General features: G+C 35.0%; 1 protein-coding gene across 10 annotated transcripts in view; it reads left to right on the top strand.

The window, feature by feature from the left end:
* PTPRD (protein tyrosine phosphatase receptor type D) overlaps window positions 1-14,286 on the top strand; it is a 380,483-nt gene that overhangs the window by 348,093 nt on the left and 18,104 nt on the right. For all 10 annotated transcript variants that reach the window (XM_055699500.1, XM_055699499.1, XM_055699498.1 and 7 more), the window contains 2 exons: window positions 13,141-13,426; window positions 13,900-14,078. In XM_055699500.1, the coding sequence (XP_055555475.1) occupies window positions 13,141-13,426; window positions 13,900-14,078 (465 nt within the window). The remainder of the gene's footprint in view (window positions 1-13,140; window positions 13,427-13,899; window positions 14,079-14,286) is intronic.

The following is a 14,286-nucleotide window of genomic DNA, read 5'->3' as shown; positions in this document are numbered from 1 at the left end:
TTTGCAGAGCTGATGTAGGAAAAAAAAGGTTTCTTTAATGAGAGTATGCAGGCTTAAACCCTAGGATTCTGCATCTGTGGGGCTGTAATGTGTGGTCTAATGATAGTGGGGAAAGCATACATTTTTGTTTGAAGTTGGATTAGTGCAGGCAAACAGGTGCTAATCAGATCACAATAAAATAGCACCGGAGGATGTTTTTTTTCCACTGTTTTCAAAACATCACAGAAACTTTAGTAGTTAGTTCAGTAACACTACATAAAAGCTTAACATGTAAGTGCAATCCCATATGTTCGAATCTCTCTTTTTTGTACCATCACCAAGGGGCATATCTTCAAGATATTTTGTGAACAGTTTTGGCAGGTACGCTAATGCTGCTATTGCAAACAGAAAAACTGGGATGTTTGGAAGAATGTGACTGGTTTAAGTAAAACCATGTCTAAGTATACTAACATAACCCATTAGTACAGTAAAAACAAGCTAATTTTCAAAAAATAACAGAACGCAGTGTTATCTTCTATTTCTTAAAGTAGAATACTTACATAATTTTTATTCAGTGTTTCAGAATAAAAAATAAAATTTTAAAAACATACATACATACATACATACATACATACATACATACATACATATATATATATATTTTTTTATATATATATATAATGGCAGTGGTTTTCCAATCTATTGTTTTACTTCCCCTACATATCTTTTGAATCTCCCTACCACTTTTGCCATACGCCTCACAAGTACTCATTTTCTAATCCTGGCAGTAAGTAAGTTGCAGATGACTGTCTATGCTTTTTCATGCGGGGAAAAACAATAACCCCAGTACATATTGAGAAATCTCACAAAGAAGATTGAAAAATACTAAAAGCTCCCTCATTCCTTCCTCTCCCTACCCTGAGAAAAACTCAGGATCTATCTAACTTCCCTGGACAGCTGAAAGCTCTGAAGAGGAAAAGATAGTAAAGGCATTTTAGTATGACAAGTATTTTAATATCAGAAATATTCTAAACTTCCTCTGCTTTACCTACATGTCTTTATCCAACAGCTATTGGGTTGCTACTATATATTAGACAGTATTGTACATTATCCATATACAAAAACACTGTAACACTCTTTCCTATCCAGGTTGTAGATCACCATATAGCTCATTAAGACAACTTTTTTTTTCTCAAAGTTTCTCTTTGTTCACAAATAAAAAACAAAAGGGGACAGATAAGGTTGTTGTTGTTGTTAGATTCTCTTCTTAAATTAATGCATACTTGATGACCTTGCTTTAGGATGTTTAGTTCATCTTAATATAAGAACACAGCAATGAGTAAATGTCCATGTTTCCATGTTTTCCATTGAATTCCATTTGTACTGATTGTGTCAATTACTCTGACCGTGCAGTCAGAGTAACTGACTGGGCGGCATTTCATTTCTACACATAACATTCTTGTTGAGACTTACTTCATTTCTACATGTTCCTTACACAGAGTACACCAAAGCATGCAGATTTTTGATACCTTGGGAGCTTGATCTCTGTTTAAAGAAGTGAAACTCCTAATCTAGATATTTTTGAGCGGTTCTGTCTTCATGTAGTTGGAATTGTAGAATCTAGTGGAAAATGAGAAAAAGTCTAGGAGAAAGCTTGATAAATGCTACCTGGTAGAACCAAAGACTGATTTCTCACCAGCACACTGATTGACAAGTCATCAATACAGCAAGACTTTATTATATTTATAAATATGTGTTTAAATATATATGTGTGTGTGTGTGTACACATATATATATATATATATATAAAATCACTTGTGTAATAAGTGTCATCACTGAGAGACATGTCAGGACTCACCTTCATATTCTCACCATAAAATCTTTCAAGGCTGTGAAAATTTAGATTCCAAAAGCTTCATCAGTTGAAGACCCTGGCTGGTAAGATTTTTCACCTAATTGCTGTGCTATGCTCATGCAATTATACGAACAAAAAGTAGAGTCTCCATCTGTATGCTGACACAGCCAGTGATGGAAGTGTAATGCTGAACATTTTTTTTTCTCTGTTTCAAATTTGAGTGTCATTAGTTAGGGTCATCTTGATTGCAAAGATACCTTCTCCAACTGATCACTCTTTAACTTAAGTGGAGTCTGGTTCTTATTAGCGTAGGTCTCTAATTTGTTTCCTTAAATTTAGATGCTCACATGTGAAAACCTGGAATTATGAACATTATAAAGATTACCATATAGTACTTAATGTGACAGCGTGCAGGATCTTTAAAGATTGACTAAGTTGCCTTGGTATTAGTCTTTATAGGAAAATACTATGCTACATTATCTAGAAGTCCTCCATGTGGTGTCAAATACCACCAAACTGATGCTGATCCACTTTCTAGTTTCATCTTAAGTTAGAAAACAGCTATACACAGCAAACCAGCCTTTCCTAAAATCTGAACTGAAACTGCTGTGTGGACAGCGTCTGCTGCCATTCTTTATAAGCATAAAATTCACTGGAACTTAACTGGAATTATTAAAATTATAAAGCATACAAATAACAAATAATAGCAGTATTTCTTCATGCAGTTTCAAATAATGGAAAATAGCTATTTGTGGTCTTTTGATTAAATTAGGCCTGTGTATAGAGCCGTCTAGGGTTGGCACTGAGCCTGTGGTTCGGGAGATTACACCCCCACTGCTGTGACTCAGGGCTGGATTATCTTTTGAAATCCTAAAAAACTGCCATGACTGTACAACGCAAGATTTTGTTTCTGGTAGAAGTCAGAAATCTGTAAAAGAACATAGTGGTCTGTCTAGGCTGGTATCCTGTCTCTGACAATGGCAGATGTCAAAACTTTCAGGGGAAAGTATAAAACACCAATGTCAAGAATATTTCGGTAAAGTTTCCTTGCCAGCAGCAAGCAGTTATGACTAGTTTAGCCCTGTTTCATAAGGACTTCAATTATTTGCCCCCGTTATTCCTCTAACTAGCTGGAGAAGCTGGTGGATACTTTATTGTTCATATTCAGGATTGTACACACATTTTAAAGAACAAAACCAAACAGCCTTATCTTTGACTTTTTTCCTTGTCTAAGTATTAATTTCTGACAAGTCGTTTCAGATATTGTGTTAGAAGGTATCAATTTACTGTTATTTTGGAGATGTGTCTCTTCATTTCACTAAATATCTTTAGATAAAGGGAGAAAAAAGAATATTCTTTAATGCTGTTTCTTATTTTACATGTCTACAACTTCCCCTTGTCTTCATCCATCATAGAAAACGAGGGCAGCAAAATCCTAACCTGCTTCAGTACTTGTCCTGTGGAGGGAAGTGGCAGGAAATCTTCACATCCTTAGTCTTTTTGCTGGCCATCTCTGCTCCCTCGTTCGTGACGTACCCTTTTTTTGTAGCCTTTGCAACTAACTATTCCCCAGTCTTATTATTTTGATTATTTTTTTAATAAAGGTAAGGCAGCAAAAATATTTCCAGAATTACGCCATGTTTTCTTTCTAAACCGTTCAGGGAACATACTGAGACTTGACTTGGATTCGGCCGACAAATGGTTTCGGTTGAGGAGATCTCCTGGAGACTGATGACTTTTCACTGAGTGAAATAACCTGCCTCTTATTAAAATGTAATAATTTTCAGGAAGATTTTTTTTAACAGAAGCTGTGCCTTTTCCATGTGTTATCTCAAATTACAAATATATTAGCGCTGATAATTATTTCCATATATATATTATCATGTCCTACAAGGCCTGTAATTTCCTTTGACCTAAGCTGTAGTTTGATACATTATTTGATCAGTGCTCTTAGTGAGTCATTTTATCCATATGTATTTAGTTAATTGGTTATTTTTCTCCCCGCCCATGTTTATATATAATATACTCTATAAAGGAAAAGGAAATCTGACTGCTTGCAGCTGAGTCTAGTAAAAGAGCAATTAGGTTCTATCAGAGCCAGCAGCTGTCCATAATGAATTCTGAATTAAAATTATGAGTGAAGAAAAGAATCCAGCCATCTGCAGGAAATGTGAAAATATTTTTGTAACCCAATAGCTGAATTCTGGAAAGGGGTATCTCTGAGATTTCCCAGCTGTACCTACAGTAAATTCCGGAATATCCATGGACACACAGTATACTGGAACACATTGCATCAACTTGGCTACCCAGTGTATTTGGCTATCTTCAAACAGGCTGTATTTTTATCTAAAGTAATCAACATCAAAGCCTATTTAGTTTCTAGAAGTAAAAAGGAGCTTTAAAAATAGTCCTGTTACCTTTTTGTGGATGCTTTTCATTCAGTGTTCTGCCCTGAATATTAATCTTCATTTTTCATACTTTTATAGACTTCAGGGTCTCATCACTTATTTGTCAATGACTGCTGGTGTGGTGCCCTTTTTTTTTTTTTTTCCCCTCCTGAATTTTACAAATTGTTGAAAATTAATTGTTGAAAAATTACTGTAATACTACCCAAGTTCATTTTACAGCTACTTTGAAATTTCTACCTAAATTTAACTAAGATCTGACTAAGATTTTCATTATAACTTGTCCACAGTATTTGGTCATAAGTTCAAAATCCTGCAAAAAAGAGACACCAGTGTCCAACCTCTAAATGACAAATTAAGAAATGTAAAATGCTCAGTGTTATTAACTTCTCACTAACTGATTTTCTACTGCGTTACAGAGAACTCATGCTGGTATAAAGACTGCTAACATTAAAGAAAGGAAACATCAGACGTAGTACCAGTAACCAAGCTCTTCAGCTGTCGGTGGAGTATTGTCAGAGATATTGAAAAATGTATTTATTCATTTCACCACTTGGTCTAAGAAAACAGAGGCCTAGCATGAGCCTTGATAGGAGCTTCTCAGGGAAGCCGCATTTTTTTTCTTCTCTGTTTTCTGCTGTGTAACATCTCACTGCATTATTACTGTATTGCAACCGTTTCAGTTCAAACCAAATCTAAGATGGCAAGATCACGTTTTTCTCATCATCTGAATGAATATATGTCAGTTATCCATGGAAAAGGAAAAGGCATCTTGATATGGAGATCCAAAAGAATAAGACTGCTACTAAACTCCTGTCAGCTTCAAGCTTGAGGACTACTTTTTGGTTATTTCCATCTTTACAAAGTAGGAAAGAAAGAGAAGAAAAGGAATTTTTAGACAGTTAGAGCCTAGTTCATTTAGGGCTTTGAACTGTGATTGGTGCTGAAAAAAATAATGCCAGTGCAGACTGAGGAGACCTGGTACTACATCTTCTTCTTTGCTTTGTACTTGCCAGATTCAATACTGTCTGCAGATGACAATCTGGGACCTCACCACTGTTCTGTCAGTCTAAAACATAAATGTAATAAATGGAAAATGTTAGCATTCCAACTTTAAAAACAGGGATCCTGAGTGCAGTCAGTGTTAAGAAAAAGAAACAGTTGTTGACCACAATAGGTATACAAACACCTAGAATCAGGAAGGTGTCAGGAAGGAGTCTGAAACTAGGAAGCACCTTAGTGTTCAGCAAGTACTTTCAAGGTCATCCTGTTATCCAGTACTGCAGAACACATTTCTTCCTGACTTTTTTAATTCATTTTCAGATAGGATCAGTTCACCTTTCTATGTCCCACACAGATAGGGTAATAGCTCTTCTACATTTTCCACATGAAAATGTAATCAAAGCACAGAAATATGCAAAAGTACAAAACAATTCAAAACATTCCACTCTGAGAATGCAAAACAGGATGAAATATAAAGAAAGCAAGGAGTAGCTGTTAGGAGCAAGCAGCATAATTTTTGCTTATTGGCTTCTTTGTTGTGCTGTAATCTTAACTTTTATTTATTGATGACAAGATTGCAGTGTACTTCCTCTCATAAATTACCCAGAAGTATTATTTTCCGTATTTACTACAACTGTTCATGCATAGATCAGTCTTTAATTGAAGGTAACAAGTCACAGAAGATTGTGAGTTTTTTTAAATTAACCTTGAAATACAGTCTTTTCCTAAACTATTTCACTAAACTCTATTTCAGTAGCTTTTACATCTTTCTCTTTCTTTCTTTCTTTCTTTCTTTTTCTTTCTTTCTTTCTTTTTCTTTCTTTCTTTCTTTCTTTCTTTCTTTCTTTTTCTTTCTTTCTTTCTCTTTCCTTCTTGAGTTGAATGCATAATGACAAGAATGCTTTGCGAATGCATTGTACACTACAAAGGATGTAAAATATACGCTGAAATTCAACAAAACTCTCAAAGAAGATACTTTTAGGATAGTTACTATTTGATACTAAATACAGAATGCAGTACACTGAATATGTAACATTGCATATAGAAAAGTATAAAAATAAGGAGGATATCTGAGAACTGGATTGATTTTGAAATAAAAAATCACAGTAAGTCTTTGTGCACAGATAAAACAGTACAGTTTATTCTAATTTATTTTCTTTATATACCTGAGTAATTGAAGAAATCAGGTGATATAGTGATTCTCAGTGAGGTGTATATATAAAAATCTTCTGTGAAAAGCGGGATTATGGACAGTATGTATTGCTATATAAAATCAACAATCAACTCTGAAGGGAAACCAAGATAACACAAAGAAGTGGTAGGGTCAAAAAACTTTTTAGTTGTCATATTGTGCAATTTCTGCTATATTCCATCTCACAAGCAGAATAATAAGAGGTCTTTTTTTTCCACCAACAATTCATGATTTCAGGAAAGAAGGCAGAAGTACTTCTGTCCCTTTTAAGGAAGAAAAAGCAAGGATCCAAAATAGTCCTTTTCGATGGCATAGTTCCTAAAAGTGTCAGGTACCCCAAGGCAGAAGTGTTGATTGAAAGGAAGAGGTCTAGATGATCTGATTAGCAGACAGGGAAGTGGAATGCTTGTGTTTTAAGTATGTGGGACCATAAGACCAATTTTAGACAGCGTATGCAAGCTCCTCCTCCAGGACATGTCCAGAATATTATTTTCTTAGAGTGCCTATCCAAATTCCAGCAAAGTCTAATAAAAGTCTTTCTGTAGGAGAAGTTGTGTCTGTAACTTTTTGGTTAATAACCCTTAATAGATTCTTTCCTCCATGAATTTATTTTTGGCATTCATGGTATTTAGCAACAAGTTTCACAATTTAATTACATACTACATTAAAAACTACTTCCTGTTTGTTTTAAATTCTGTCTCATCATTTCATTTCATGATCCTGTTTCTTGTGTTACAAGCAAAAAGTTAATAGTCATTGCCTTTTCACCTCTTCCACATAACTCATTGGTTTGTGCCCTTCTTTCATATATCCCTTTCTCTTAAGTGTTGTTTACTTCAAGCTGAGATACCTAGTTTGATTAACCTCTCCTTCCTACATCATCATCCTCTTTTCAACCTTAGAATTTCTTTACCATTCTTGAGGTGGGCCACATGGCTTGTCATAATAGCAAATGCAAGGGCAGTATTTTGGCATGCAGAATGACTTCAAAATTCAAAGGAAAATTTACAGAATCCTTCGGTAAATAGTGGATTCACAGGGGAGTGCATGAATGAATCAGTATGAGAATGAATAAAGGTATCACACAAAATCCTTCAATTAGATCTACAGAAATCTTCTATATGTAATTGCAGTGCAAAAATGTAACTTTATGTAAATGACTGTCACATTTTTTAAAAGTGTGCTGAGAAGTTACCTGCGGATGTAATATTTGTAGTTTGATGTTGTTTTTCCTTCACTCCATTACTTTAATAAACTACTTATGTATCTTTTATTTTCACAGTGCAATATGGTACATCTTTCTCCACTGCTTACAAGTAAATTATTTCTAGTACTTGTGAGCTGTCAGTTAGTGGAGTTGCTTTTTACATTATGCACTTCCCCAATTACATTCCTGTATTGCTTTTAAGATATATATGAGTCCTTCTGCATTTCTATAAAGTTCTTGCTTAGGGCAGACCTGAATTTAAAGTGGTGAGAGGAACTGAACTGCTGTTGTGGAATGTCCTTGTTAGAGGTGTCCCTTAAAACATTTTTGATTTGTTTTATTGAGCGTTACTAGTGCTACATTTTTATTCTGCATGGAAAACTCAGCTTGTATTTTAGTAAACAATTATTCCCTGTCCATGAGATATTTTAGTTATATTTACTGGAGTTTTGATTCTATACGTTTCAATATTTGAGAGGTTTTTTTGTGTTCATGATACAATCTGTTAAAAGAGCTTCATGAGCTTGATCTCTCCAGAGCTGAACTGAGGATTAGACAAGTAGTTACACTTCTACAATTGCATATTACAAAAAATTTGACTTAAATCTGGGGCAGCTATGTTTGAAGAATTTATGGTAAGGGTAGAATCCTGAGAATGTGCAGATGGAATATGAAGAATTTCCTTTCAATAAAGCTCAGTAAAGGAAGAAAGTTCTAAAGCTGACTTTTGATTTGTAAGCTTCCTATACTTTTGCCCCCTATCTGTGAAAACTCTGGGGAGGTGTCACAGGAAAACTCACTTTAGAGTGAGCTTTATCTATTTGTAATGAATTCTTCTCATTTTCTGATTTTTTTCTTGTCTTGTTCTTTTTAAGAAGCTTTATATGACTTCAGCGACAAATATAGTTGCCTCCATGCATAGCACAGAGATGAAGAAAATGCAATGCCTAAAGTCTTTTGTTTGGTGAAGGATTACACCTAAAAATGTATCGCGTACCAAATTTGATTGCTGGTATCTGACCATAAACACAGTGAGAAGAAAAGAAAGTTATTGTGCAGTTCCACATCAATTCTCAAAGGTCTCTTGTAAGCCAGTAACAGAATTCTTGAAGCAGCCCAGTTTCTTTTCTGAAACAAAATTTAAATTTACCTCTTTGCACAAGTTCTTTATGCTGTTTTAGTCAGATGTATCACTTCAAAATAATCTTCAATGGTTTCATAAGGGGCTTTTTTTCTGCTTCCTGGACAGAGGGGTGATTTCCAACTGTGTTCTAATTTGCTAACTGGAAAAGGAGAAAATAATCTAAATATTGCCCTTGGCAGAGCTACTACAGAATTTATGCGGGATTGGAATCTAATTAATCATACAAAGTTCCTCAATAAAATCCAGACATTTTTATATGTTTCCCATATCACAAGAAATTTTATGTACTTTCAGTTCCTAAATGCAAGGCTTCATTCAATCTGAAACTGTAATATTAAATAAAAATTTCCCCTGATACAAGTCAGAAACATCCTAAATGATTTTTGGTCCATATTTTACTGTCTTTGCTTCCAATTAAATGACCTGTGATTACTGGCAATTACACTCCCTGCCTTTGCCAAATCACTGAAGTATCAGTAAAGGATCATCACTTAAACAGCTACAAATTAATCACAAAAGCCAACCTTTAACACATCCATACAGTGATTTTAATGTTGAATGTCCCCCTTATGCCTCTTAATTTTTCTTTTTGTGAATTGCAGCTGTATTGCTTCACAGGACATTAAACATGTTTCAGCTCATGGGACTGAGTCAGTCAGATTTTTAGAAATTGAAAACAAATGTTGTAATAGAATAAATGGTAATATTTGAAGCAATAACAGTTTTCTAGCAGGCGTGCCTATTTAATAGATTGCTTAAGTTTTCAGCTTGTAAACATAATATCACTAGTTTAAATGATAGAGTATTCTAAAATTCTAAGTTTGACACCAAAAGATGCAAACCAAAAGGGCAAGAAAAGCAATAACTAAGTGTAGAATTAATTTGTAAAATTACTCTCCTTAGCTGAATTATCATCACTAGTAGAAAGTACATAGGAATTAATTTTTATTTCATGTTCCAGTGGCTTATTTGTGAGGATTCAAACTGCATGGCTTCACAGTAATCTTATCAGTACCATTTTAAGAAGTCTGTGTGGTAGCAGAACAGAAGGAGAAACAGGATAAAGATAGAATAGTTTCTTGCTCTTGATAGGAAGCGATTGGAGTTTGGAGTTAGAAGGTATGTGCGTGTGAAGAGGAAGAAAATTAAAATATTCATAGCATTGGTACCAGTTTTCATGGAAACTAACAAGGGTAGTCTGGTGGACACGTGGCTCATTTGTAATAGGTGGAGATGGAATATCTTGAACACCTTAAGATAGAAAAATATCTTGCTGGTTAAAACGATCCAGAGAGGAGTGCGTCAGGAGCCCAGTGAAGCCCAGTGCCTCAAATGTAGAGTGTCACCCCCTCCGTTCTTATCATAAAAACATTCATGCATATAAATGTGTTTTGGTCTGGTGTCATGATCTTCACAACCTCTGCATAAGCCTATAAACTAGCAAATATGTTCTGTGGTACAGTATGCTAATATCTATTCCTCTTTGCATTTGCTCTGGGGAAGAATAAACATATAAATGATAATTCAAGATGTGAAGAGAAAAAATGAAAACTGCTCATTCCAGCTGAAAGTGCAAGCTTTTAACTGGGTCAGAATTTTGCGGTTGTGGTCTGTAGGTACCAGTGAACCTTTTAGTGTTTGAACTCAAAAATGGCATATCCAGTTCTAAACATGGTGCTGGAACATTAATTCATTAATGCATGATAGGAAAGAGAACCATATTCTAAACTACTGAGAACATCTGCACTGTCAAACCTTCTTATTTCTCACTTGGCCAGTTTTTGTTAGGCTGATAAAAACTAAGTGCAAACAGGTGTCATTTAAGGAATGGTTTAAAGCTTTCATAGAGACCAATCTGACATAAAATTGTGCGCTACTTGTGTTGATTCATTTGCAATTAAAAAAAAAAAAAAAAAAAGCAATACTGAGACAATATTTTTTTTAGTTTTTCTCCGTGATTACTACCAACATTAAGGTCACCAAAATTTCCTGGAATGCAGAGCTTTTATTGTACAAGGTAAATGAATTCCCATTTAGCTAGGATAGCTGTCATTTCATTTATCTGTATATTTTCTTTCTCTACAACTCCCACTGATCAATATCATTGATTGGTAAGTTTTCTTAAGCTCACATTATTGATTACTTCTTGTCAGAGTGCCATCTAAGAAAGTTGGGATTGATGCATTTGGTCTGTTAGCAGAAGTTCTCAGTGTTTGAAGGAGATTTGCTTCTGGAAAGACTAACTGGCGGCAAGAATGCATGGTTAACAATACATAAATGTAGAATACTAAAAACAAAACTTACCTCATGTAAGACTAAAACATCTTTCTTCTCTGTACTTCTTCTGATTTGGTTGTAAGTAAATGCATTTTACTGGTAACTGGCAAAGATTCTTAAAGCATAATGCAAGAAAGAAAGGTTTACCTTAACTACCAATTTCAGGATGGACTTAGGTTATTTAATATTTCATGAAAATATAGGAACTGTGAGGTTTTATTTTTTATATAGTTGTCCTCTAGAACCTGGTTGTAATTATTTTTATTTCTGTTTCTCTGATTTTAAAAAAAGGCAGATTGTGGTGTTCTTAAATATCCTTAACTTAGATAATGTCAATGTCTTCAGGGTTTATAAACTGTAGCTTGCTATACTACTTCCTGCATTTGTTACTGACTGAAAACAGTTAAGTATTTAGAAGGCCAGAAACTTTCGTTTATTGTCACAGGTATGACGTGATCCCACATACAAAAATGATACACAAAACACCATTTTATTTTTCGCTTGTGCTTTACATCGATACATGTATACAAGTAGTTGAAACAAAACTTAATAAAGTTCAGTCATATACATGGCTGCAAAAAGGCAGTCACCCATCTGAAGACTTGATTCAGTACAGCTGATGTCCAAACATCACACAAGTTAAATATTTGGATCTGGGCCTGTGTGTTCTGTAGTCTTCTTCATGTGCCTTCTACATCATTCCTGTTCAGTTACACCAAATGTATAATGAAGGATCATGTATGACTAACAGTAATCACATCAAGGTGAGAACTGCATATCTCTTTTTCCTCTCCTGATTTCATAAAATCTTCCTCAGGAGCTATTAAAGGTAGCCCATGCATGTAACAGACTACACCTTTAAGACAGGAAGGGAACGACTACAAATCCTTGAGACATTTTAACACATTTTGACAGCAGGTATAAAAATAAACTGCTGTTAAGTAGGTCTGTTACTGAGAAAGGTTTAATTCTCTTAGATTCAGCTGAACATTTAATGATCAAGTTTATTCCTGTGCCAAATTCACAGTAGCTGACCCATGTCATCTACCCTCAAGTCCACCAAAGAGGGGAAGGCAACTTTCTAGCTCAGACTTATTCCTGAGGAACCCTGTACTGCGCAGAGAGCACAGAAGTAGTTGTTTCTTTGGCCTCAGCAGAATTGATGTGACTTTGCTTCAGCTCCTGCTTAAAACCAGCAACTGACTTAAGCCAGAACTTGTAAGGAAGCACTACCTTTGCCTCTGTCTGAAAAGCATTACTTATCCAGTCTGGACACTAATTCAGTGCTGTGATTTCAGGCTTTGTCTTTAAGCATATTTTAGTCCTTTTATAATCTGTCCTTTGAAATAATGTGATGACTGAGCATCATGGTCTATGTTCTAGCCATTCCAGATCTTTCTTGCATTTTCCAGGAGATGCAAGACAGACATTGAAGTGTCCATCTGGGGATTTCCCCAGCCTACAGCTAGCACAGTTAATTAGGCATGGCTCTTCATTGCAAAGAGTAACAGTATGGCCTGGCTTAGTGGAAGAGCATAGGAGAGAACAAACTGTGTTAATAGGAGTCCATTGACAGAATTGGGAGAGGGATAGAAATTTTACCTCAAAAGCACAATAGAAATATGTAATACTCATTTTCTGTAATGTTATTGTTTGCCGATAAATTCACTTCTGTACAGAATAGCAACAACAGCATGTTTAATGAGTTAGAAGTGTGCTACAAATAAATCTTGAATTCTCAGAGTATTCATCATCTCCATTAATTGCCATTTTTAAGAACACATATTTCTAGAACATGTTACAATGTGGGTTATTTCTATTTAGTCAAGCCTGCAAGAAACTGCAAGATGCAAAGATCTCATGTAAAAGCATTCCACATTCTCAATTCCTTGTAATGACTGTTAAAGGAATTTACGTATTTCAGGGCACCAACCTCTTTCATAAAAGCTGATGTTCGTATTCAGAAAATTGTTCAGTTCAAATCAGTGTTATGAAACTTTAAAACTTGAATGCCATAAATGTAAGCACAATGCATGAAATAGTCCTTCATGTTTTCCCACCTCTGTTCATTTCTTTTAGTGCTGGAGTCGGCAGGACTGGCTGTTTCATTGTGATAGATGCCATGTTAGAGAGAATAAAGCATGAAAAGACTGTAGATATTTATGGCCACGTAACTCTAATGAGAGCACAGAGGAATTACATGGTTCAAACTGAGGACCAATACATCTTTATCCACGATGCACTGCTGGAAGCAGTGACGTGTGGAAATACCGAAGTGCCAGCCAGAAACCTGTATGCATATATCCAGAAGTTGACACAAATAGAAACAGGGGAGAATGTCACCGGAATGGAACTGGAATTTAAGGTACTGGGATTTTATGTTGCTGGGATCCAAAAACAAATGGTATAACATTTGATGCTGTTTTGTCCTCCACCAGTTATTTCCAGTAATCGAAATATAAGACATCAGCAGGCTGAAATTTTAATTTAAGACAATCCTTTGTCAAATATGTGATTCTATCCTCAGTTGGTTTCCTGACAAAACAAGGGTGGTTTAATCCTGCTGGTGCTTTATTGTTTCAGTAACTTGAAGTATGTGTTTGTATAACAGTTTAATACTCAAATTTCTCCATATGCATTAATGGAGCAGACATTAAAACTTTTATAAGGTGTTAAAAGGAGCTTTACAAATATTAGGTAATGCAATAGAATATGGAAAAGTAAGCATCTGAAACTGAAATTATTTGTTAATGGATAATGAGCAGAGACCATCAAGTCTGATAGTGTCAATTGTTTTTGTTATACCTGGCTTTAATTCTTTTAATCTATTTTCAACAGCGTCTTGCTAGCTCTAAGGCTCACACTTCAAGATTCATCAGTGCCAATCTTCCATGTAATAAATTCAAAAATCGCCTTGTCAATATTATGCCATATGAGTCTACAAGGGTATGCTTGCAGCCAATCCGAGGAGTAGAAGGCTCTGATTATATTAATGCCAGTTTCATTGATGGATACAGGTACTAACGCAGATGTGTTCTTATGTGAACTGTTTTAAAATTTAACAAAATGATTTAGGCAATTATATTGAAAATTAAAAAAAAATAGTATTGAAAACTAGTATCGTTTATTGTCTGAGCATGCCATGTTTGATTTGATGGGGTTTCACATATTTTTAAAAGGTTTAGATTTTCACTCATGCAATACAGGAAAATTCTGTAAATGACA

Source organism: Falco cherrug, chromosome Z (assembly GCF_023634085.1).
Source record: "Falco cherrug isolate bFalChe1 chromosome Z, bFalChe1.pri, whole genome shotgun sequence".
NCBI classification, from domain to species: domain Eukaryota; kingdom Metazoa; phylum Chordata; class Aves; order Falconiformes; family Falconidae; genus Falco; species Falco cherrug.
Note: the sequence above shows the minus strand (reverse complement) of the source record. Positions and strands in the feature narration are given on the sequence as shown.